The 26,864-nt window shown below is 45.0% G+C and overlaps 1 protein-coding gene across 1 annotated transcript in view; it reads right to left on the bottom strand.

Moving 5' to 3' along the window:
- Window positions 1-26,864, bottom strand: part of PCNT (pericentrin) — a 1,129,672-nt gene that overhangs the window by 479,460 nt on the left and 623,348 nt on the right. The window contains exons 25-27 of the mRNA XM_086956243.1: window positions 19,660-19,779; window positions 18,011-18,031; window positions 3,517-3,753 (exon numbers count right to left, since the gene is read on the bottom strand). Coding sequence (XP_086812369.1) covers window positions 3,517-3,753; window positions 18,011-18,031; window positions 19,660-19,779 — 378 coding nt within the window. The remainder of the gene's footprint in view (window positions 1-3,516; window positions 3,754-18,010; window positions 18,032-19,659; window positions 19,780-26,864) is intronic.

Genomic DNA, 26,864 nt, shown 5'->3' with positions numbered 1-26,864 from the left:
TAATGCAGTTTAGGGAAAGAACATAGGTCTTGGGTCCCTATTTGGCAGGAACCCAGGGCACACTCAGGCAAAGTACATCAGCAGTTTTGCAAAAAGTGGGGGCACCCATGCAAAGAGAGGGCACTTTCTTACATGGGTAGATTGCAGTGGGGACTCAACATGTTGCGTATGTGGATTATGGTGAGCGAGAAGTTCATCTATAGTGCTTTACTGTTTGTAGAGAGGAGTCCATTTTGAATTGCCTGTGTGAATGGTACACAAGTTGGATGATTGAGAGAGTCAGTCAGACATGGATGCGGACTAGAAGAATGTTTAGTAGACCTGTGAAGTGACGTTGGCTTCTATGAAAGGAAAGAGGGAAACAGATGCCACTCTGAAGTGCAGAGACTAGCCCCTTCCTGCTTCACTCTTACTCTTAAGTTTAAATCAGTGTATTAAAGTAATCAGACTGGACAATTTGCAGCAAAAAAGAAAGTTATAAAGTGGCAGCATTAACTCATTAAAACTCAATAGATCAAAACACAGCTTGGATTCATTAAGTAAACTATTGACCAGATAACATAGCGAAATCATCAAAATTCTGTGTCATGTGGACACCAAAGATGGGGGACGAGGAAAGCAAAGATATGAAGGCTTTAAACTGTTCTTATGAAAAAAGCAACTGTCCCAACACAGCTTAACTGCAGAACCACCCTAATATGGTACTGTTGTAGACCTGCACTGACCGAACACTAAACTTCTCAGCCGCACCACAGATTCTCTGGAAAATTGCGCTAAAAAGACTCATCACATTAAATTTTTGAAAAGGATTAATGCTTGCCCTCACCTCTACTTTCAGGGACGCTAGATAACCCAATGAGGCAACTAGGCCCCTTGCCACCAGTTTTTTCTTCATAGAGAGACGTTCAATTTCATGATCAACAGACCAAGGCTGAAGGCGGGGAAGAACAGGAGGTAGAAACCTCCAAGAATACCAACTTTGCTTTAATTGCTGCTCTTAGAATTTTGTGTCTCCCTTCTGACGTAAGCACGGCCATAACAGTAACACCCACTGTAGATCTCAACCTCCAGAGAGACAAACATCGCAAACCACTCCTTGCACATCCAGCAAGTCTGCCAACGTGGTAGAAATCTCCATCGGTAATAACACTTCATGAATATGCAATGGAGTCCTGGAGTCTGACGGGTACAACTCTGAAGGTTTTGTCCAGCCTTTACATTTTCTGTACATCCTAAATTTCCTCAAATGCATTGTGCTTAAAGTTCTGAAAGTCCAGTGTCAGGTCTATTGCTATGGTCCGCACTCTGCACTCTACCTGCAAGCGTTCGTAATTGGCCCCCCCAGCATCTTTATTGGCGATTTAATTACCATGGTTTTCTCTGCAATGTCAGCGTGCAGAGGCACCCCTTTCTGGGGTAAAAAATGCTTTTTTTCTCAGTCTTTACCCTCTTTTCATATGAATCGGGGGTAGCTCAGCAGGGCCTTGACACTGCTTAACTTGTGCAGTATGTTACAATGAATTTAACTCAGGCCTGCACTTAGGACCACCCTCATCTCTTTCAAATTAACATGCTAGCGGCATGCCTCACATGAATGGGCTAATTTCAACTGCTGGAGGTCTCCCATAGCAAATCTCTCCACCTGAATTCACCCCCTCAATCAACATAGCACAGCTGCAGCCCTGGTTAAGTTGCACCACTCCGGATAGAGATTGCCTTGTGCCCAAGTCACACGCCAGTCTAATTGGAGCAGAGGGCAGCATCAGTGATATGCTCTTACCTTCTGTTCAAACACTGAAAGGGGCCCACTGTCACCCCTCTAGCATGTCCCAACCCTTAACAGTCACAAGGCAGTATCAAGAGTGCAAAATGGGCAGAGGAATGGGGCCAAATTTAAAAGCTCCAAAACAATGTCATATTGGGCCGGAATCATTCCCCGGTCCCTTTTGGCTTTTTTAAGGTCTTCCTGACCAGGGCCTCACAGCCAGATTCCTTTCTTGTTTGCACTACAGTACACAGACTGTGGCTTGCCCAGTTTCGTATGGATGAACAAAATGTCAGATACTACACAAAACATGGCCCAAAGTGTAATACACCTTGTTGACTGCAAAACTTAGGCAAGTACTTTGTAGACAACCAGGTCTGTGTGCATTATTTTCATGGATCAGTGCCAGAATACCATCAGCAGAATGGATAGGAAATATGAAAGCTCAACAGTTTGAATCACAGATTGCAGGGTTACTTACAGGAAAGGACAACCTTGGAATGACCCATACTACGAAAACTGTAGAATGTCTGAGGTAAAGAGAATGTGCCGGCTGAAGAATGAGGATAGCTGTTCTGTATCAACCCCTAGAGGAGGAGCCTACCTCGTAGATTCATCAGCCCAGCTGCCTCGTGACACCACCTTGCAGGAAAAGCGGACTCTGCCTTGAGGAAAAGACTACCTGACGGTGGCATAAGGTACTGTTAGGATGTCCCGCAAAATGAAAATGTTGAGAAAAACATTAAAAGGAAAGACAAAGAACTATGAATTACCTAATTCGGTTGGTCAGAAGACCATTGGGGAGTGGTATTGGTGGTTGGGGATCACCACCAGGTGCAACAGGCTAAACTCCCCATGTAGATCCGTGTGCCAGGGACCAGGAAATTCTAAAGTATAAAGCTCACTCATGGAGGTCTATGTGAGTGAAATAGTAGACTGCATGAAATTCTAGAGCCTTCCATGGTCCTGCTCGGCTGTTCATCTGGAAAGCGCCACTTGCCTGGCATCCCTTCTCACCAATTGGTAGAGCAGCCCAAAGCAAATCTGTTCTAGGTAAAGAACCACCCCATGAGGCCTTGGAAAGTCTTTAAAGATCTTCATAACCTCCACTGTGGTGGCAGCAGAAGAGTTCTTGTGCAGCTGCCAGGAAAAAAGGCAGGTCCCTATAAGCCCAAAGTGCCGGAGGAATGACACCCTAGGTTTCCCGATGTGTACCTTTGGTGATCGTAAAAGAAACTGTTTCAGCAAAGGTTCCCAGGACTTTCCTCGAGTGAAGGTGTGGGGAGAGTGTGAGATTGCTTGGAGATTTGGATAGTGATGTTGCTACGAAACATGGTGTAAAAATCAGAACCTTTTTTTATACAGTGAGATGTTAATTTTTCATACTTAAAAAATCACCATAGCTTCTATGGAAAGGACGTGTAAGGCAGTACACCTACCTTTTAATAATGTATGGTAAATATTGCTTTGATTGGTATACTTGTTTTCATGCCTTTGATCAGTAAAAATATTTAAAACTAATTTATTAAAACTGAGTTTAGGAAAAATAAATGTGTCACTAACCAGCAATTTCAGTATCTTTATGCTAAATTTAATTTCAACAGTTACATTACACAAAAACTATACACTTTCACAATCATAATATGTATGTATAAGCAGTGACAGTCCTTGCTTCCTTTGCCAGTGCTCAATGACCTGCTTCTTCCTACTGTAGGATTTAGTATGCGTGCTAGTTTAACTTGGATTAGTACCTGAAGCAACTCCATCTCTGCACTCCTCATTTGAACCAACTCCTGCTCCAGCTGGCTGCATCTCTTCTCTGCCTCTTCACTCAGCAGTAAAGCCAGCTCCAGCTGCTCAATCCTATTAGCCATCTTCTCAATGTCTTCCTTCTGTTCCACAATCTCTCGCTCCAGCTGTTCCTTTCCCAAGAGCAGCAAATTGTATTCATCAGACTTTTCCTTCACATGGGCCTGCAAGGAATCAACCTAACAAAAAACACAAAAAACACACCCTGTCAATATAACATAGGATATCTAATTTGTGCAACACTGGCATGAAGGCAAAATCACCTGAGATTATCACAAAGGGGAAGTTCATGTTCAAATACAAAGGAAAATAAAAATGGGTACCCTGAGAAAAACATCAAATATTATGAATAAAGGAATGAAAAAGATAAAGGATGGAGGACAGTAAGTTTATGGGAAAGTAGCCGCCTTTGGAAATTAAAAGTACGTGAACGAGTTAGGAGACAGGTAAAAATATTAGACAAATGAACCGAGGTGCAAGAACAAATCCTCATATTTTGGAATATCCAGTCCGCAAAAGAGAAGATCATCATTAGTGATAAAAGTTTGGGTCCAGAAATTTTTTCATGGATTTTTATTGGCCGGTGGGATTTATCAGCAACATGTTTTTGTACGGGACTATGTCCTCCATCAGAACACTTAGGCCTTTATGGCATGTGGTAAAAACTATGCAAGTATTAGTGAATGACTCATAAGCTATCTGACTGAAAAGTTATTTATGGCTTCTGTGGAGAAACATTAGAATACAGAAGCCATTAAAAAGCAAAAAAACACAACAAAAAACAACACAGGAAACCTTAAACTCTGCTGCCTTATGAGTAGTGAGACAAAATATAAACAGAGTTGTGAGAACAGTCTACCTCCGTTGGCACCACAGCAGAGTTAGGTAAAGTTCTTTGAATCTGTTGGAGATGTTCACCTTTCAGAAACCTCCTAGCATCCCCTTCAAAGTCACTAAAGTTCTAATCAACCCCTTTTGTGAGTCACACCTTGGTGTGAGGCAACAGGCCAGGCCCCAGTTTTATCCAGCCAGAGACCACCAAGATCAGTAACACCAAACTCTAATAAATCAAGATAAGAAAGCATGAACTTCACCTCGACCTAACACCAGGCATTAGTGCCAAAAGCAGTGCTGATATTGGACCCATAAGCAACGTAATTTAGTTCATCTTTTTATCATTAGTTCTTTCAGCAGATGGTCAGTGGATTATCCAGCATAAACAGAAAGGTCGAACATTTAGAAAGTTACATGATCTAGATCGATTTGGCTCAGACACTGATGCTCTGTGATTTCCTGGAGCTTATATTGCTAAGCCTGAGGTGATCTCCCAAACATTCAGATAAGGATGTAGTATTTCACCCACTGAGTTTTAATAGATCTCATATGAAGGGGATGCCAACTATTCTGAAGATCACAGTACACCAGAATAAGCAATCTCCACACAGGTGTGGAGAAGTGTGGCTCAATGGTTAGAGCGGCAGACCTTGATGCAGAGCGCTGGCCAGGGACCAGGGTTCGATTCCCGCCTCGGCGGGATCGGGCTTAAATTCCTCTGACCGGATATTCTCGCCTCAGTGCCGAATCTAAGCATGGGCCCCACGCTGCAACTCTGGGCAATAGCTTGCTTAGTCTCCACAACGGCCCCCGATACACAAGGGATGCCTGGTTTCACCATGGGATGCCTAGGAGTGGACACCTCACAAGGAAAATCCAGGAGGGGTTCCCTTGTGGTAGGAGTACAAGCGCCGGGATGCTTACGGGTTACTGTTCGCGCTATACAAATACAACACATTTACAGGTGAATAAACGAAAAAACAAAAGCCACAGAGACTCTGGCCCTACCATTACATGTTAGGAGCCAAATTCAACCTCAAAGAGAGGGAATAAGGTGCGACTTCGGCACGTTGATGGAAAACCCCAGCAAATGCAGGTCGTCGGCCATAGTCTGGAGGTTTGGAGACTACTGCATGGGGTGAGACCGCCTTCAACAGCCAGTCGTCGAGACTAACTCCTGATTTGTGCAGATGAGCTGCGACCACCGCCATCACTTTCGTGAACACCCGAGGGGCACTGGTAAGGCCGAAGGGGAGCACTGTAAACAAAGTACTTGTGGCCTACTGTGAACCGCAGGTAACTCCGGTGGGCAGGTAGGACAGAAATGTGGACAGGAATGCGTCCTGCAAGTCCAACCCTACCATCCAGTCTCCAGGGTCGAGGGCAGACAAGACCTGAGCTACCGTCAACATCTTGAACTTCTCCTTCCGGAGTAAGCAGTTGACGTTCCTTAAGTCCAAGATAGGACGCAGGCCCTTGTCCTTCTTGGGGACCAGAAAGTAGTGGGGACCAGAAAGTAGTGGGAATAACAATCACAACCTACTTCTGGCCAAGGAATGCACTTGATTGCCCCCTTGGCCAAGAGGGTCGTGACTTCCTGCTGAAGAAGCGCAAGATAGTTCCCGACATGGTGGTAGTACTGAGGTCGCATGGCTGGAGGGGTAGTCTCGAAGGGGAGGGAGTAGCCCCTTCGGGCAATTTGCAGCACCCACTTGTACGAGGTGATGATGTGTCAGTGAGGGAGAGGACTAATTCTGCCGCCCACTGGTGTTTGATGGGCCTGAAATTCCAGACTAGGTAGGCTTTGCAGTGGATGCAGAGGGGGTGGAAGTTGACTCACCCACCGCTGGCCCCCAGAACCGCCTTGACAGTTCCCATGTACGCGCTGATGTTGTTGCTGCGCTGGCCTGTGGCTCTGGAGCAAACATGGTGGGGCACCCCTTCCATGGCCGTGAAAGGCAGAAGGCGGATGAGCCAGAGTGGCCGACAGGCCCAAGGACTTGGCCGTAGTCCGGGAGTCCTTAAAGTGCTCCAACATCTATCTATCTTATTGCCAAAGAGGAGAATGCCCTCAAAGGGCATGTCCATCAGGGTGTTCTGGACATCCCCTGAGAAGCCAGTTGTCCTCAGCCAGGCGTGGCGCCTAAGCTCCAATGTCGTGGAAATCGCCCTGCCCAGAGAGTCGGCGGTACAAGCCCACAACGGATGGTTAGCTTAGCTGCGTCTCTCCGAGCAGCAATAGCTTGGTAGAGTACTGTCCGGGCCTCCTCCGGACAGTTAGACAGCACCTGCGTAACCATGTCCCACACAGAGTGGGAATAACGGCCCAAGAGGCATGCGGTGTTCACCAACCGCAGCCCTAAGCTAGCAGATGAAAACAGCTTCTTGCCAAGCTGCTCCAGCTTCTTGAATTCCCTATCCAGAGGGGCGGAAGGGAACGCTCAATGGGAAGCAGAGGCTTGGCAACCAAGCTCTCAGGAGTGGGGTGTTGAGAGAGAAAGAGGGGGGGGGGGGTCGCCCAGAGGTGGGCAATGGCATCGGGCCACGTTCCTGTCAACAGGAGCCCCTGTGTTGGGCCTGGACCAGGTGCCCAAAAGAAAGTCTAAAAGTGCTTCATTAAAGGGCAGCAAGGGATCCGAAGAGGTTGCCGCCGGCTATAGCACTTCTGTCAGGAGGTTAGTCCTGACGGCCACTGTAGGGAGTTCGGGGTGGAGGGCCTCGGCTGCCCTACGCAACACCACTGCGTAACTGGCTCCGTACTCCGTAGCCACGGTTGGAGGAGACAGCATGCCAAGGTCAGGTCCGGAGGAGAGGGCGAAGCGGAGGTGGTGCCGGTTCGGTTGACGTTGGTGGATGTGTTAGGTCAACCGGCGTCGACCGGGGTCCGATCCCAGATCCCAGGGGGTCATGCGGCGGCCGGCATTGGGAGGACAGGATCCCCAAGTTGGGCCCGCTGGGCCCGTAGGCGCACCGGCAGGGCCAGACAGCCCAAAGAGTCGGACCATGTCATCAAGACACTCTTTCACCTGAGCAGGCGTCACCAACCGACCCGGAGAGGGTGGGTAGGCCAGCGGCGACGTCGCAGGCTCCCCTGGAGCAGTGGGGTGGTACCACCCACACCCGCGACTGGAAGTCGAGGAGCGACTACGCTTCCTTGACTTCTTTTTGGAATGCTTCAACTTACCTGACCCCGAGTGCGAAGACTTAGATCCAGAGGAAAGATGGTGACGGCTCCGCGACCGGTCCGGACTGCCGGACTTTCAGCAACTTGCGGGAACGCTCCCGCAAAGTCTTCGGTGCCATGGCCCGGCAGTCGGGGCACGACTTGGAGTCGTGGTCGCGCCCCAGGCAGTAGAGACACATGCGGTGTGGGTCCGTCACAAACATCATGCAGTGACAGTCCCCACAGTTCTTAAAGCTGGGTATCACAACGACACCAGGAATCGATCGACTAGAGAAAATGAGACAAAAGGCCTAAAAAAAACTCCGTACTAGCTCTTCTCAGATCTGCGCTGGCTGGCGAAGAAAAAGAAAGCACTGACATCAGCGCGCGTGTATGCATCTAAGTACCTCCAGCAACGTCTCCCCGGCACACGCGGAGCCACACGACGACACCTACCGACACGCAGGGGTACTGCTGACGAAAACGTTCCAGATCCAGTCTGACGCCTGGGGGTAATGCTAAGGTAAGGAATCTATTACTACGTGTTTCTTTTAGATAGTTCAGCTTTTCCAACAATGGACATTACATCTTTTAAATCGGCATCCACATTTACTCAAATCTTTCATGTATAGCCGGTTCATGCGCATGCATCATAACCTGGTCTATTGACTCATCCTTCTGTTTTTTTGTGAAAAAAGCTTATTTCTGGATATACCTATACAGACGTTCAAAGAAGAATATGTATCTAACTGTGTAATAGCGTAATTAAAAAAATTACTTTTCCCTCATATAGTTCACCTCAAAACTGACTCACTCCACCCACTGCCAACATTCTACACTCCCGTCAACTGCCCAAACATTGCTACGCGTTAGCATCCAACATCCGTATTCATCAAAGACCAACAAGGGCAGAAAGTAGAACAGATGGCTCTTTATGGTAGAAAAAACATGGAATTTTATCACAACACTTTTCAAAATGGTGGGGGATATATGACAGAGAGAGACTGTTTGGATGAGTATTTACGTATTTACTTTTATTGCACAATGTGTAGTGGGTTTAATAGACATGTTTCAGAGATAAGACATGCTACCTGACAAATGTTTATTCATAATTCAAGGAACTGCATTCTTCCCATGGATTATGGATTTCATTTAATGGGTGGTCCACTCAGAATATTAAGTGTTGCCCTTTGTTTAATTGGTAATATCTACACGAAAGGTAAACTAAGCCCAAATTTTCTAGTAGCAAACCAATCCCATTGTTAATGAAACATCAAAGCAAGCATTTCCAAACCTTTTCTGCAACAGTTCTATATCCTTTTTAAAACATTAAATATATAAATATACACAAGATAACATTACATATCACTCCCTAGAAATGACTCTTCATTTCTGGTACTGGTTCCAGATATCTGCAGTTGCCTTCACAAAGGGACCACATAATAATGGAGGTCCATTTGTCACACACTATAATCATTGGATCTATGCACTAGTAGACTATCATTTTGTCTAAAATAAGATTTAGCTGTCGCCATGCACGTTACGACTTATGAAAGCATGAGCAAATAGCAAACTCAAAGCGTTAAATATTCATTCATAAGGAATAGGAGTTGTAACAAACGTCACAACTTGTCAGTTTTCTTTTTAACCATCACAAGCACTGCAGTGGAAAATATTAATTGCATTAGCAATATAGTCTTATGTTTAATATGTGCCAGAGCTAAAGAATGTGAGTGACCAGTTACCAATTCAAATCACAACAGTTAAGCTCAAAGCTCCATAGATCACATTACTGAAACCCAGAGCAGAATTATAATTTGGATATTGGCCTGGGTCAAAGGATGACAGATTTACAATTGTAAAATCTAAGTTGCTGGAGACATTACTCTTCCACATAAGGAAATAGTCTTGGACTTTATTTACTAGTACCCTTATGGCTGCTGAAAAAAGTATGCCCATGTCTTTTGAGGCCATGACAGGTTAAAAGTAGAGTTCTTTGACCCAGATAACATATTACGTCAAACAAAGGTAGTTGGCCATGACTGATATATGCACACCCTGAGGCGATTTACTTTTTAGTGATGCACTATACAAGCCTCTTCATTGCCATATCCTTTGGAGCAGTGAGAAATCTGTGGTTAGAGTATGTCAGGGTCCCATTTCTGTGTATTTAATTACAGTAAGTATCCCAGAATGACACATATTCAGTTATCCTCAGAGCTGAAGGGTAAAATGGTTGCATTGAGAACTGCTAAGGATCTTGTGTTAAATCCTCAGAGGAACTTAATTCATAATGAATTTTGTGCATTCAAAAACTCATGAAAGGGCATATAGCAGGTTGAATAACTAAATGGTTACTTACCAGTAGAAGTTTTGCAGCTTGAAGAATTTTCTGGATTCACATGCTGTGCATCATTCCGCCATCTAGTGGTGGGGTCCGGAATAGTCTGTTTTTTTCCTCTCTGTTTTGGGCGTCGTCTACCGCCATTTGGTGCCAGGCATGTCCCCTGTGTGACTTCAGACGGCGCCCTGTTGGCCGTTGTGCATGGTAACCATCTTCGGATTCTTTTTTCTCCTTGTGTTTTAGTCTATAATCCTTTAGATGGATATATATATATATAACCTAAATTCAGCAATCACTCACTGTATATAGAAGGAACTTGATCTGATTGTAAATACTTAATTTTATAGGTTCAGGGTTACCTTTGTACTTCACGCAAATTGTAAATATTCATGCAAAATGTCCACGAGTATTTATTCACTATGCAGGGGTGGTGGTCTAGATGACCATAGAAACAGTAGAGGGTACTTACACATCACTATATTTAAGTAAGGTCTAGACCAAAGGACTCTATGGTCCAGTTGAAGGCAGGAGCCGAAACGCGTAGACCGTCCATTTGATGCACTTTCTTTTGCACATGGTGTGTAAATAAAAAACGTGAAGAAACCATCTGTTGCTGTGCCGTGTCTTTGTCTACGAACCCGTAGAAAAGAAGAAGCTGTGGTGAAATTTGGCGTGTAAGCTGAAACGCGCAACACAGGCACTCCAGGGCGAGGCGAAGCGGTGGTGAATGATCGGGAGATCGGAATCCAGAAACTTTTTGAGTTGGAGAGTGAAAGCGACCGACGCCTCTGCCGCAAAGCTAGGTGCTCCCGTGAAGAGACGCTGCGGGGAGATTCGCAGCAAGAGAGTATCAGCGGGAGAGTACGAAGGCAACCGGAGCAGGGGTGAGTGAACCGGCGAGGTGTACGTCAGTTTCGCCTAGCTCTGTAGCGCGGCGGAGGCTGCGTTCGGGTGGGGTGAGGGACAATCACCGATCGGGAGAACAAACCCCTGCGAGGGAAGCCAAGGCGTAGCGTGCAAACAGAAATAGGAAGATTAATCCTAAACAAACGTAATAACGCTCACCTTTGAAAACGTACAGAACCTGGCTATACCAGAGTCAATCGGGAGGAATCAGCAAGTCACCCAGAGAGGAAGCAGAGAGAATACGTCATCGGCGAAATTGAAAAAAATCCTTAAAGGGGCCGTGAGGCATTTCTGGAAAACCGAGTGAACAGAGTGTGTTCTACAGGGAGCAACAGACACGTGTATTGAGGCCCAGTATACCTTAAGACTAGGGGAACTGATTGTCCTCAATAAGATTACGAACACTGTACACACCTGGCCAATTGAAATTGTGTATCAAGAAGAATCAATAACCCAAACCCTGCATAGTTTATGAATGGCGGATAAAACAAGGAATCGCCAATTAAGGGCGAGCGAGCTTCTGAATGATGATAATCCACCTACAGTGACCTCTACTGCTAAAGGGGATAAAAAACAATGGAGAGAACATTTGCCAACATAGTACGAGAACTACAGAGTCAACGAATCCAAGAAATCAATAAATGGTGGGAAAAAACATCTTTGGAAAAATATATTGAATTTAAGAGAGTCCCACGGGGTCTAAGGATTTTAATCATGCCGACCTTAAATGACTTGGATACTGATCTGATAAAACTATGCCAGACTGACACTAACGAATGCTCCTTCAAGTTAATGAGGACCCTAATTATACATGCAGAGAGGAAACTAGAAAAAATCACGAGCACAATAACAGCTCTAGAATCAGAACTCGCGGATATCCCGACATCTGAAGAAAGCTAAGAGGCAATGGAAAACATGGAAAAGAAGGTGGCAAAACATGAGATGGAGGTAGAGAAGAGAAAGGCCAATAAGTTCACCAGGGATAGGTTGGACTATATGAACGGTCGAATTTACGCATTCGCACGAAAATATGACACCTTAAGAAGTCATGTTGCTATGGATAAAAATATGGATAGAACCAATGAGCCTACAGAGGATGTAGACAGTTCGGAAGTGAGCTCGGTTGAAGGAGAGTCTAGTGGAACACCATTGGATTTTCGGGGGAGATCCAGCTGGCACACATGGTCACACGACAAAGAGGAAGAGGCAGATCCAATGCTTGGGGAAGGGAACAACGTCCACCGAAGAAACCCCCGACAAACCAAAAACCAGAAGGGGTGGAAAAAGAAGTAAAAGCAAAGCGAGGCAGAGGAAAGCAAAAATAAATTTAAAGAAGAGAATGTCCATATCTAACAACATAGTGATAAATTTATCGAATAAACAACTTTCGGAGACTCATTTGAAACTTTTAAATAAAGGTCTCTTTTTGCCTGACAAAAACTATGAATGTACCCAACGCACGCATTGACCTTTACAAGTTTTGCAGAAAGGTGAAATTAAAAAAACATTTTGCAGAGAAAAATCAGAGCAACAAAAAGACATATGTCTCTAAAACTAATGAAATTACATCAACTGTCGCACAAAAGGACCTAACTGCGATGATAACTTTAGCATCAATTAAAGAGACCCCCTCTACCAGCCAAGAGGACAACACGATCACCCCGGATATGGAAATAAACTTTTGTAAAAACATTGGTATATCTACGAACCTTGGAGGTGATAGTGGACTGAAAAGAAATTCAAAGTTCTGTCCACAACTCCCACCTGGCAATAAAGTGGACCTATTTCAAGAACTTATGGTCGAGGAAATAACAAAAATTTCAGACAAATCTACAAAAAATATGCAAATGAGGAAACAAAATCTTTCTCTGGAAGAACAAAAAGCTATGATGGATTTGAAAAATGATACGTCCATAATCATAAAATCCTCAGATAAGGGGGCAACCTCGTTATACAAAATGTCTCAGACTACATTGAGGAAGCAAATAGACAGCTGAACGTCAGGAACATTATGAAAAACTGACCACAAATCCGATGGAAGGATGGACGAGTGAATACCATTCTATGTTATTAACCTGGAAAGACAGAGGTCTATTAGATTTCAACGAATACAGTTATTTAAAAACGAACCACCCGATCATGGCAACTATATATTTTCTACCGAAAATTCACAAGTCACTAGATCGTCCACCAGGGAGACCAATTGTAAGCTCGATAGGATCTCTCTTGGAGTCGACGTCTAGATTCATAGACATTTTTCTCATGAACTATGTGACAAGCCAACCCTCCTTTCTGAGGGACACAATGGACTTTTTGCAAAAAAATCACTACATGTGAATGGAAACCATCTTATCTAATGGCAACAATTGATGTTGTATCACTCTATACCTCAATCCGCAACGAAGACGGTATTGAGGTAGTGAAGGAAGTACTCAAAGCACGATCTGTGAATTTTTTGGAACATTCAAATATGTTACTAGATATGCTCCGATACTGCTTGACCCACAACGCTTTCCTGTTTTTTGGGGGGGGGGGGGGGGGGACATATCTCCAGAAGCAGGGGACCGCAATGGGGACATCATTTGCACCCACGTATGCAAATCTTCTAATGGGGGCATGGGAGAGCGACGTGATACAGAAAGATCAAGAGAATCCTGAGGGGCCAAAAATTAAACTCTGGTGTTGTTTCATAGACGACTTGTTTGTCATATGGGACGGAAATGAAAACTCAATGGAAGAATTTACTGGTTCTCTCAACAATAATAAATACAACTTAAAATTCACGTCCACAATTAGCTCCCACTCTAGTTTTTCTAGATGGGGAAATTTTTGTCAAAAACAACGGACTTTGCTCAAAAATCCATAGGAAACCAACTGCATGTAATAGCATTCTACATGCAAACAGCGGACACTCGATAAGATTGAAATGGAGTATTCCATATGGTCAAATGTTGAGAGCAAAGAGGAACTGTTCCGAACAAGAGGATCTAACTGAGGAAATAGAGAAAATGAGTACCAGATTCCATGAAAGAGGATACCCAATGGAAGTGATATCTATTGCACAGAACAGGATGCATCTGAAAAGGAGAGAAGAATTATTAACTCCGAAAATAAAGAGACCAAAAATGAACCTGGAGCAAGAGACAAGTCTAGGGAATGAAACAACTAGGTTGATAGTGGATTTCAACAATAAAAGTGCGAGCATGAAAAAAGCCTTTCAAAAACATTGGAAAGTTCTCCTTTTAGACAACACTCTGAGAGAAACCCTGACAAGAAATCCAAGTATCACATACCGAAAAACCTCCTCCCTAAGAGACATACTGACGCAGAGCCACCTAGTATTGCGTGAAGAGAAAAAACAGACATGGCTAACAACACCAGGCTTCTGGAAATGTCACAAATGTAAAGCCTGTGAACATGGAACAAACATCAAGAACTACCGATTACAAAATGGCAAAATGGAAACCATACATGACCATATCACCTGTGATTCAAAATGTGTAGTTTACAGGCTACAATGCCCTTGTGGAAAGTACTACATCGGGAGCACAGTGAACAAATTAAAACTGAGAATACTCCAACATCTGAGGGCGATAAAGAACAAGGACCCTTGCTACCCGATGGCCACACATTTTGCTTAATATCATCAGAGTAACCCAGCCCTTCTAAAATACTCGGGGATTAAGATGTGCAAAATCCCGGAAAGAGGCGGATGCATGACGCCATCATGCCCATGAGTTTCATGACACTCCTCACTGTCAGAGATGGACAGCTCTGGTAGAGGAAGGTTTCCTGTTTGATAGCTTGTAGCCTGTTTTGCATTGGGTATGCCTGTGCGTTCCTTGAATTTAGTCTTGCTTCTAGGAAAATCTTTTCTTTTTTTGTCCTTGCTGAGGATTTTTTGTGAGAATTCAAACTGTTGCAGCGCGTGTATTGCTGTTTGAACGTGGCTGAGACATCTTTGCTTTGTGCTTGCCTTTATGAGTCAGTCATCCAGGTAGGGGTAGACGTGTATTCCCAGTCTTCTCAGGTATGCTGAGACTGCAGCTAGGCACTTGGTAAAAACACATGGTGCAGATTTTATCCCGAATGGTAGTACCTTGATCTGGTAGTTTGTTCTGTTGTGCAGAACCCTGAAATATTTTCTGTGTTTTTTGTTCATAGGTATGTGCAGATAGGCATCTTTGAGGTCTTTTGTTGCCATTTAATCCCCTTTTTGAATTTGTAAGATTAGCTCTAGTAGAGTAGCCATCTTGAAGTGTTGTGTTAAAATGAATTTGTTTATGAAACTTAGGTCCAGGATTGGGCTTCGTGATAAATCAGATTTTGGAACCAGGAAATGCAGCGAGTAATTTCTTTTGAAGAGTTCTTCTCTTGGTACCAATTCTATTGCTTGTTTCTGAAGGTGGTCTTTGATTTCTGCATTTAATTGTTTCAGTTCTGATTTGAGAACTTCTTTTCCCTTGGTGGGTTTACAGGTGGTGTTTGTTCTATGCAAACCCTGTATTTTACCAAATTTAAAATCCATTTGTCTCTGGTGATTTTTCTCCACCGATGCTGGTATTGTGTAATCCGTCCTCCCACTGGTGTTGTGTGTGTGTCTTTGTCTATATCGGAGTCAATTAGAGCCATTTCCTCTGCCTCATGAGATTTGGCCTCTACCTCAAAAAGGATGCTTGGGCTGTTGCTGTCAACCTTGGTATCGTGTTTGTTGGCTTGTTTGTTGGCCACTTCTCTGGTCTTGTTGTTGGTGGTGCAACATATGTTGACCCTGTGCAAATGTTCCTCTTCACATGGGTTTTCTGGTGTTAAACCCACCTTTTTTAGGGTTCCTCTTTGCTGCAGGGCTCCCATTGCCCTTGCAGTTTCATTATCCTTCTTTATCTGTTGGAATGATTCGTCCACCTCCTTTCCAAACAGTGCCTACCCTGTGAAAGGTCGGTTAATGATGGAGGTTTGAACCTCCTGCTTAAATCCAGAAATTCTTAGCCAGAAATGTCTTCAAGATTGTACCTTTGCACATTTGCCTGCTGACAGTGCCTGATGCATCCAGTGCAGATTTAAGGTATGCGTTAGCGATATTTCTGCCTTCCTGGACAATAGATTTACCTTTTTGTCCTCCTCAGGAAGTTTGTTGATGGGTTCTTCAAACTCATCCCATTGCTGGTGTCAATATCTGTTTAGGAAGGTATTGGAGTTTGCGATGCCACTGAGTCGCTGCATCCTTTTCCATCTTCCTGTCCACCATGTCCATTTGTTTGCTCTCTTTTTCTGGTGGAGGTCCACTGTTAGAGATGGCATTTGCCCTTCTCCTGGCTGTGGTAACTATTATGGAGTCAGGTACAGTGTTCCCCTGAACATATTTTGGGTCCTATTCCCTTGCTTGAGGCTGGTTCTTTAAAGGCCTCCTTGCTTTGGTCTAGAATGATTAGCAGCATTGGCAAGTACGGAGTCCCCTTGTTGGCTGGTGCTAATGTTTCTTGGAGGAAACATGTGTTGCCATTTTCTTCTTCGAGGGGTACTCTGAAAGGGTCTGTTGCCCTTTTTACTACTCCATTGTAAAAAGCTATATCATCTGGCGGTGATGCCTTCGAGGGGTAGCAGCAAATTTCCTCTTCGGGACTTCCAGTGTCGAGGTCATTCCATGTGTCCTCAAAATTCTCTGAGTCATCCTCCTCTTCAGGATCTTCATTGTGAGGTTCGGGGGTTGGTAGAGAATAGGAAATCTCCTCTTCCTCCCCTTCGGCGTCAAAGTTGTCTTTTTCAGCGGCTGAGACCTTCAGAATTCGGAAATCTTTAGTGAAGCGTCAAAATCTTTCTTCTATTAGCGAAGCGTTGCCATTTTGGCTTCGAGTCGATGCCTCTTCTTTTTGACCTCAAGGGCTCTCTTGGCGTCAGAGGTCAGAGGCTTTCGTTTCTTGGTTGTACTTGCCTCTGGTTTTGACGGAACTGCGCTTTACTTCGGGGTTACGTTTTCAACTCTCATCTTCAGCACCTTCTGCGATTTTCCCTCGGTGGTCTCCCTTGGTAAGGTTCTGAGGGGATCTTTTGATTGCGGCTGGCCTACGATCGCCTTGCGGTCGTGGCCCTTCAGTACAGACGGATATTTATAGTGTCTTACCATTTATGTCGTCTTAACCACTTGGCTGCTATGATTCTTCTGGCTCTTCAATGTAATTTCCATTGAAATCAATGGAAACTCCATGACGAGTTACCCTTGTCATTAGCGGCGAAGAGGTTAACTGTCTCACCCGGTTTCTTGCAGGTGGGTGGATTTTCGGAGTCACCTTCTAGAATTTTGACGTCTGAGCCTTCATGCGTCGATTCTGCCGGAACACCTTTGTCTTCCTCATCACTAGAAATGCCTAGGTCCTTCAGTGAAATGTTCTTCGAAGTTTGTGACATCGTTGCATAGTGTGTCTCCATCTGCTTTCGACGTGTCCTGAGTGTTTTCGATTGGAACACCGCACAGGCCTCACAGTCCTTGTCCTGATGGTCCTTGGGCAGGCAGAAGTTGCACACATCGTGTGGATTGCGTTAGGGAAACTTGTGGTGCCACTCGAGGCAGAACTTGAAGGGGGTATTTTCCATAGCCCCAAACTCGCCATTTGTCGACTTTTGTTGTCTCCTTGTGTCGTTCTCGTCGTTTTGTCCCTCTCTCGGTATAGATGTCGATGGACGGTGGAGTTTATTCAAAATATTGTCCTGTTTTCATTTTTGGGGCTTTCCTGAAAAAAAAATTCAGAGCCTCCCATCTTGCTTCTAGACCCAACTGCGGAAAAAAGAATCTGAAGATGGCTACCACGCACAGCGACCAACAGGGCGCCGTCTGACGTCACAAAAACAGACTATTCCGGACCCAACCACTAGATGGCGGGATAAGGCACAGCATGTGAAATCAGAAAAGGACTGTCTCAAGTAATACACAAAAGTAAATCAAGCGGGAAAAATAGGTATTTCAAAAGCCAGTTTCAGAAATTAACAAAACATAGCAAAGGTGGAATAAACGTTACACAAGCACAGCATGAAAAGCAGACAAGACAGATTTGTCATTAGAGGTAACTAAGCAGCTAGCACAAACTAATTTCCTACTAAGAATTATTAGGTCATAGGAAAGAGCATGCAACAGCTACTTATAAAGTTAGCCAAGAGCAGGGTAGAACAGCAAGATGATTCTAGATGGTCCTACCTGGAGATTCAAATCATGGAGCTGAAGAAATCAGTACATGAATAAAAGAAAAATAAAGGTAAGGAACATGAATGTGAAGAATTTAAGCTAGAACACAAAAGATAAACTTGTTCTGACCAATTTAGTAGCATTGCCAGACTCGAGGCTCAATTTCAAGGTACTAATCAAGAGAAGTAGCTTACCAGTAACTTTGGCATGCATTGTCCATAAGGTTACCGTCATTAGTAACAAAGAAGATCGAAATAAGAAAATTTGATTCTCTTTAAAGCAATTTAAACATGGAAAATTATCTTTGTTATATTTTACATTCCTAGTATGTTCGGCCTTATTTACAACCTGCTGGGCAATTGGTTGTTGCCCCAGGCAGGACCATCAAAATAAAGAAAGCTACCACTAAGAGTTTACCAGGAGCCCTAATATGAGCTCTCTCCAAGTCTTTAAGTTTTAAACCCATACAACATTTCACCAACTAGCTCAGACATGTTACTAAATGTTTATGACATGCAAGGCTAAAATGAGGCAAGTGCTTGTAAAGGGTGAGTAGGCGGATGGTGACATGGATAGAAAAGAAAGTATTTCCTTCCTCTAATTTTGCTCTACAATTATGTCCCACGGTGATTACTAAACAATAAGCTGAGACCTTAAATTGAAACACTTTTATGGGTGGAATAGATCGCACATATTCAAACAGGTTTTAAAAAGTTATAAACTATTTTGGCACCAAACATTGTTGCGAAAAGAAAGGAACGGAGGTCAGTCTATGTAGGTCCCACACAAGTCACATTTGGTGTGCAGAGATGCTGGTCAACATTTTTCAGATCCAGTTTGACGCCTGCGAAATTATTCTAAGGTAAAAAATATGCGGCTAGAAATCTCCATGAGATGTCTAACTTCATTTGCAGCTTCCTATGTTTCTAATTTGCTTATCCTTAAATTTTGTAATGTTTGTTTAATTGTCCTTGACTTTGTGGGATGTCCTTGCACTCCAAAACCAACCCCATCTAGGTTTCATTCCTTTTCATCATGAGCCCCCAAACTGTGAAATTCCCTTTGTTGCAGATGGTGGTCTCCCACTGGAACTAGGTTTTTAAAAGCCTTACAGAAAGTGCTTCTACAGTTATTCAACAACACATGACATCACTATGGTGAATGGATTAGACAATAACATTTCTTGAATTTCATTATGTTGATATTATGTTTAAGAGTTTTTAAAATAAGTGCAACAGTAATAGGATAAATACATCCTGCAGGAACCCAGGTCTCTAAAGCACAGATTAACAGGAAGGTGCATAGCATAACTTTAAAAATAAACTATATTCACTGTTATGTGGGTTCTTTTAAATCTCAGGACTGGTGCACTTCCCAGGTGACTCATCAACCAACAGGACCATGGGTTGACTCCGTCCACAAGATGTCAGTAATCTAACTATGTGGGAAAGAAATTTTATCAAGTGTATGAAACCCAGTACAACAAGCATTTTTTCCGCTCAGGTAATTATGCTGTAACCCAGACATCTCTAGATCAATCCTCCTGTAGCCCTCACTTCTCTGGTCCCCTATGATCACTCATCCATTAGAACTATGATTTATGCTACTTTGAAATAATGATCCATGACCTCTGCCATCTCTATTTAACTAAGATCACTCACCGTATATCCCCTGCCTTCGCCAATTGTCTGAGATTTTGCAGTCAGTTTCAACTGTCCTTCCAGTCTCTGGATCTCTTGCTGGAAGTCATCCCGTTCATGCTCTCTTTCTACTGCTTGCTCCTGGTTGAAAAAGAAGACAAAAGAGAAGTTACTTAATGAGACAGTATCACTCCAGATGTGGAAAGTTTGTACAGAAAGAATGATTGACATGATAATTGCTACAGATGTTAAATAAATCTCAAATCTGCTGAACATTTTTTAATACATAAAAGAGGTTATAAATTGAAGGATTGAAAGCAACTTTGAACTAGGTTTTGACAAGAGCTTCTTCACTCTTAAGAACTCTATTCTGTTTGTGAGTACTGTAGGAGGCTGGCTCTGTATATGATATTATCAGTAGGTGGCAATATAGGGCTCAATGCAAAACCCAAAGTGCTCTATTAGTGGTATTGTGGCCCAGCAGCCTTAGGCCTAACACAGACGAGTGTAGGATAGTTATTGCACACACATGATAAATAATGGACACACGACTTAAGGAGATCCAGATCAATTTTATAAAATAATACTATTTTTGTATTTTACTTTAAGACCCAGGTCTTGATAATAAGGTAAGTACGTTTTTAATCAAAAACACTTTTCACTTTAAAAAAGCAACACTTAAAAAGTTTTCACATTTTATCCTATGGGGAAAACAATATCGCAGTTAAACAGGTGAGCATAGAACTTACAAGCTGAGTCTTCGGAGCCAAAATTCAGCAAGGGCCAGGGGTCAGGTAAGTTCAAACACTGCAACACCTGCGGCACTGGGGCAGCCAGATGCAGAGGTCGAAATCGGAGCTCAACAGAATGCTTTCCAATGGAGACAGGGGGGTGCCCGAGCCACACTGCTTGCAGGTAAGTAAATCTGTTGCAGAGGCCAAGCTTTGGGGATTAGGTTAAACACGGAAAGGGCCACAAAGCAGCACCAAGCATACACCAGCAGACTCACTGAGGCGGCTGGGTGAAGGATGCAAATTTGACGTTGGGCGCCCATTGCTTTTCAATGAGGATTCTTTAGTGGGCAAATAGGATGCAGGCGTGGCACCGGAGGTGCCAGGAGGAAGGCCAATAGCAGAGGTAAGTTGGTATGTAGGGGGCTGCAGGGATACCGTTTGTTCTGCTCGCCATTGCCCAGGGGCTTCAGATGCAGGGGTGACTTTGGATGTCAGAATGTTCTTACCAGAGCCGGTCGCAGGGAGCCTCTAGATTCACACTGCAGCTGCAGTCGTGGAGGGAAGGAGAGGTCGGCAAACGCTGGACACGAGATCTGGAACGCCAGGGAGGCTTCACGGCACAGGTAAGCCACTCAGACTTGGGCCGTCAGGTGCAGAGTGGGCTGGGGATGCAGATCTGGTGTCTTTGGAATCAGTTTCTTCTGGACAGGTTCACTGTTCTCAGGAGATCAGCGTCTTTATTGAAGGCAGTAATCCTCGGAGGGATTTTGGAGGTCATTGTTGCAAGACAGTTCGTAGGGTCAGCGAAGCTGGAGATAGGCAAGTAGGGCTGGGGCCAAGGCAGTTGTATTTTGCCTTGTGCTGCAGGGTGTCTTCTTTCTTAGGTCATCACAGAACTGGCATCAAGATCTGGGGAACCACCTAAATACGAAATTTAGGAGGCGTTTTAGGGGAGTAACAGATAGAGCCAATGGGCACCTCACATGGAGCGACTACACCCTCTATTATGCAATATTCCTGTGAGAGGTGGACCTAGCCCTGACTGGAGGGGTCTCCCCCATCCGAACGATCGCGGGGACTGAAAAGTGTGCTTCCCCCACATTGGGGGTGGGGTTGGCAGAGGTGGGCACACCTATCTTTTTGAATTTTCCCGCCGGTTTTTCCGCTCAAAGTGGGGGTGTAAACCAGGGGCTGCCATCTGCTGCTAGCAGCAGAGGCTAGGGGTTGCATTACAAAGGTGGCAGGCCTTAAAAGCTTTCCTTCTTAGAGCACTGGCTCATCCTGGGGGAGGATGCATGGCACATTTGCCCAGGATGTGCTTTGTTTCTGGTCCCGGAGAGCAGGGGCTCTCTACCCACGGTGCAGAAACATTTCTGGTGGTGGGTGGCTGCATGCCTACAGAAGGTCAAATACTACAACAGGGTTGGTAGTGATTCATGGGACACCTCTGAAGTGCCCTCTGGGTACATGGGGCAATAAATCTCTAACCAGCATCAGTGTGGATTTCTTGAGGAGTAGTTTGGTACCAACCACTATATTCAAGCAAAGCCATCATGGTCCTGGGGAACCTCCGCACATTTGTCAGTTCCCCACACATGTACTCTCTGGCGCTACTGGTACTTAAAACATTGGGAAATGGTACCCAATATTGTAGAGGCACATCTGCTTATGCAGATATGCCCTCACCTGAAATATAGTGCACCCTGACTTAGGGCTGTGAGGCCTGCTAGAGGGGTGACTTACCTACACTGTCAGGCAGTGCTAGATGGCATGGCACCCAGGCAGGGTGCCATGTCGACTGTTCTTTTCTCCTTCACAGGGGCATGCAAGCTGAAAGGGCAGTGGCATGGCCCCAGGGAAGGGGGACCAAGGGACCCTCTCCAGCTTCCAGGCCCTAGATACCTAGGGTACCATTTACTGGGGACTTACCGGAGGCAGAAGTACCAACTGGCGATTTGTTTTAGGGAAGGATCTCTGGCACAGGGAACCTGGACGGCAGGGACTATGTGCACCGCATTTGAAACCACATAAAAACTAGGCAAAAAGTGGGGGGCTAACCATGCAAAGAGGCACTTTCTCACAAGTACTGCTTGCTTATTAAAACCAATGTGCAATGGTCCATAATTCATATCCCAAAAATATGTAGCAACATACTATTAGCTCTACAGTAACCTACACAAACATCTGTATCTAGAATATTTTGAATTTTTCTCTCTAGTTTAGGTGAGACACTGGACACCTACAGACCTGGCAAACTTGGACGGTCTCACTTTTTATATCTCCATCTGGAGGGCAAAACAGCCTTCGCATTTGCTTAATACTGTAAGTTACTCACAGCTTTACTCCAAATCTTGCCCAGTCCACAAATAAAACCATAAAGTGGTAGAGTACAAAGCACCACTTTAAATTATCTACTAAATTAGTTGCAATATACTGATTTACTAAATACACCTGATCTACATTGTTTAATTATTGGGATGGATTAGATTGTATTGGTATTTATAGAGCATTTTGTCTGGAAAAGTACAGGATATAGTTCTCTTAAAAGGATGTTTTCAACTAAACCAAGGTATCCAAGGCAACAAAATCTAAATTTTACGTTCTAGCCAAGATTTTGATGCTGTTGGCTACCAACTGCAGACCCAAATAATTTTGCTTGTATTAGTGTTAGCAATGTGAAAATACATGTTGAAGACTGTTGTGTGCATCCAACCTTCCACTATAATTGTGGGATGATAATCTAGCACCTATATCCATTTTTTCCTAGTACTACATAAAACACAAGGTCACACTTAAGATTACACCAGTGATGCTACTCCTTCATGGACAGGAGTAGAGGAAAAAAGAATGGTTCGAGAGGGATTGACTCCACTACATACAAAAGGGATGCCCACCTATGGGAAAAATGATGCAAGCTTCCTAAGCATCATCTTCTCAAAAATAGATTAAGTAGGTAACCTGCCAAACTAGCAGCTCGCCGACATGAAAGCAGATGTGACTATGATCAGTAAAAGCCACTTCACGGTCAGGAGCCTAAAGGTACAGCTGTGGAGACGTTTGAAGGGGGCACAAATTAAGGAAATCTCGACCAAGTTAAGGTTCAACTGTGGCATAATAAGGAGAGCAGGAGGAAACGTATCTACAACGCCCTATCAGAAACTCCTCACAATGGCTTAATTAAGTTCATGGGTAGAATCACTTAATAAGATAGCAGTTCTCCCTAAAGAGCAAGTTACTTACCATTGGTAATGCCTTATCTGGTAAAAACTATCTAGCTGAAGATTCCTTACCTTAAAACTATCTCTAGGCATTAGACTAGATTTGGAAAAGTTTCTAGCAGTACCCCAGCGCACCAGTGGTGTCATTAGGATCCACGTGGTGTTGGCTTTGTCGTCAGTGCGGGAAGGGACATGTGTGGTACCTATATAGGCACCATCTTGGCGTGCCGTTGTCCGTTATTTCACAACTTTTCACGCAGGAGTGCGGAGCCACGATGAGCACTGACCACTGGTTTGATCCAATTGAAGCCTGTGAAAGGGTGTTCCCTAAACCGTAATTGTTTCACAGACTGGGAAGAATCGGAGAGTTGGTACGTACCCAACTGTTAAGCCAGTACTGCTTGGTGAACATGTGCAGTGGGACCCCCATTGCTGCCGGGCAGATGTCCAGGACCGGACACTACGCTCTAACACAGTATCTCTATTACTTAATGTACGCTTTTCCAGGAACATTCCCTACGGCACTAAGCTCTCAATAGGGCCCTCAGCAACCCTACGAGCTGACCTCACCATCACCCTCTACAAAAGAGGCTTTGTACTGATCCAAGCCTCAACAAAAAACCTCGACAAATTTTCAGATCTTTATACCACTCTCCGAAACCATGTGCATGACACTGGGACGCTGACCAACATCCGGCCTGACGGTAACAAGTCCCCCCTGCCCAATATACAACACACTAATCCCCTCACTATTCCTATCAACCTCCCTATCGCCATGGAACAGAGACCCGTGATTTTCCCCCTGTAGGAGAGTAGGGTCTGCAATCCTATGATCACACCAGATTTTTGCTTTTTGCTTCACTGGTTTACGACTTCTCTGGCTGTGGGCCTGCTAATCAGACCCACAGCCTTGCTGTTCTCTCACTAAATTGACACGTGTACCTTAGGTGCATTTACCAATTGGTACTGGGCCACCTTATTAGACCCTGTAACTTAGGGCATTGGTGTACCCAGGGCCTACCAGGGGCTGCAGCATGTATTATGCCACCCCTGGCTGGCCATCTAAATCTGACACAACTGGCTGCACAACAGCTGGGGCAAGGAGGTGTACTCACCCTTTGCTTTAGATATAGTATACCTATATCCAACCCTAAAATGGACACATAGATTCCTATCAGTCAGTCCTATGGCAGGCCTTGACAATCCTGAAGGCAGAGTGCTTGGAATTATGTGAGATGGTGCTCTGGCATGAGCTGAGCCCGTTTGCAGCTTGCGGAATAAAGTCCTAATAGCTGTTCCATGATAACGCGTACCATATACTCTTAAGTGCATTATAATCCTCGCGGTTATATGCCAACTCTGGTATCGCTTTATCAAAACATGTAACAGTAAGGTGTCATACGAATTGGAATACTAACCCCTCGCCAATTCTGGCGACGGGGTTAGCATTCCACCCTTCTAGAGGGACACAACATGTATGTAACTGTGAACCCCGGTTAAAGTTAACTGAAGCCTCAGCTCCACAAAATGGATGCTGCCACCACAGACACAAGTCTGACCTCCTGCTGCTGGGAGTCCTTCCAGCGAGGAGAGCTTGGACAAAGGGTTTCCTGTCAGGGGCGATGCTAGCACCGACCCAGACAGGGTTTTGTGTATCCTAGGTAGGCAGGGCTGAATAGGAAGGTGACTGCAAGTGGCACCCCGGTGCTCACTATGCATCTGCCAGTTTGAACTGGTTCCAGGGGCACACCAGCCCCTGAGCTGGGGAAAATCCGGCATGGGAGAGGGGTGTAACCACCCCCCTTCCTGGTCCCACCCATGGGCAGGACCTAGTCCCGTACCAGCCCCTTTCTTTAGTATAAAGGTGGGAGCGGGGACCCTTCCAAATTAGATCATCTTTGAATCCTGAAACTACTTTCTACGAAAGGAACTCAAGACTTCTTCCTAAGATTTCTCCCTTGTGACTAAGGAGTAGTCACCCTGCATCTGCGGGCACCAACTAAGAACACTGCGGTTTGCTGCACATCCTTCCTCAGGAATCCGACCGACCAGCACGACGAGACCCGGCTTCCCTGGCACCTCTGACCTCTACCTACATCGTCAGCTCAGCTGAGATCCGTGGGTGTGACGAGACCTCGAGGGACCGGCCATCCTCAGAACTGCACAACGCTTACCCAGCACGACCGCCCAGGGATCCTCGAGTGAGTGCTTTGGGGTGTGAGAAGCCCTAACCCTGAGCAGCTCCAGCACTGAAGTATAGCCCCCCCAGCATCCACCAGATCTGCGTGGGGCCCTTCTGCTCTTTGCTGCTCACCGCGTTGTCCGGCTACTTGCCAGCTGGCTTGTAGCCCTCTTAACGACGCACCACGACGACAACACCGCTGGTCTGGTTGTTCCAGACTGGCCTTTGCTCCCCTCCAACAGAGGAGCACCCCTGACCCTCCTGGTCCACTCCAGACGCCATTTTAAGTCCACAGCGTGGGCTTGCATTTGCCAAGACTTGTTGCCCCAATCCTGGGTCAAGTGACGTCGACAGCAGATACCATCGTGGGACAGCTCGCACCTCCATCCTGGTCTCCGACAGCGCCTCCTGGTCCGTGAGACTGCAGAGCCCAGCGTCGCCCACTCACCTGGTCGAGGTGACTTCGTCCGGTGCCATCCTGGTGCCCACCTAATCACTGGCTAGTGATTCAGAACTTTGTCCCCTCTGCTTACAGGTGTCTTCCATCTTCGATCCAGGCTTGGATCACTTCGAACTTCATCACTGGTCGCCTGCCAGCAACTTCTTCTTTCAGGCTCCATAGACTGCAACGAGGATTCCCGACGTCTTTCCAGACCTATGCATCCGCAGCCCCTGGGCTAGGTAACCTGAGCATTTCGGTGCTCCAGCATAGCTTAACTATCCAAAGGTCCAGATCCTTTTTCGTTTCAGCTCTACCTAGTCGGATTCGTCCGATAACACTAACTTTACGAAATCTAGCAACCATAGACTTTGTCCCGCATCCCGCGTGAGAGTGCACACTCTGCACCCGATCTCCCTAGGCCTCCTGCTAGTAATCTGAAAGTTCAGCAGTCCAGTCCTAGCGATCCTAAAGCCTATTAGAGTAGTACTTACCTGCTAGTAATTTTGCATTCCACTTTTGTAGTATATGGTTTTTCGTGCCCCTCGGGCATTTGCGTAAATTGTGCGATTTGAGTATTTTCCAAAGAGCTTTGTATTGTGCTTAGCGCCCTGTCCTCATAAAGAGTCCAGGGCTGTTGTGTTCTAAATAAA

Source organism: Lissotriton vulgaris, chromosome 2_1, assembly GCF_964263255.1.
Source record: "Lissotriton vulgaris chromosome 2_1, aLisVul1.2, whole genome shotgun sequence".
Classification (NCBI taxonomy): domain Eukaryota; kingdom Metazoa; phylum Chordata; class Amphibia; order Caudata; family Salamandridae; genus Lissotriton; species Lissotriton vulgaris.
This window is presented reverse-complemented; position numbering and strand designations above follow the sequence as displayed.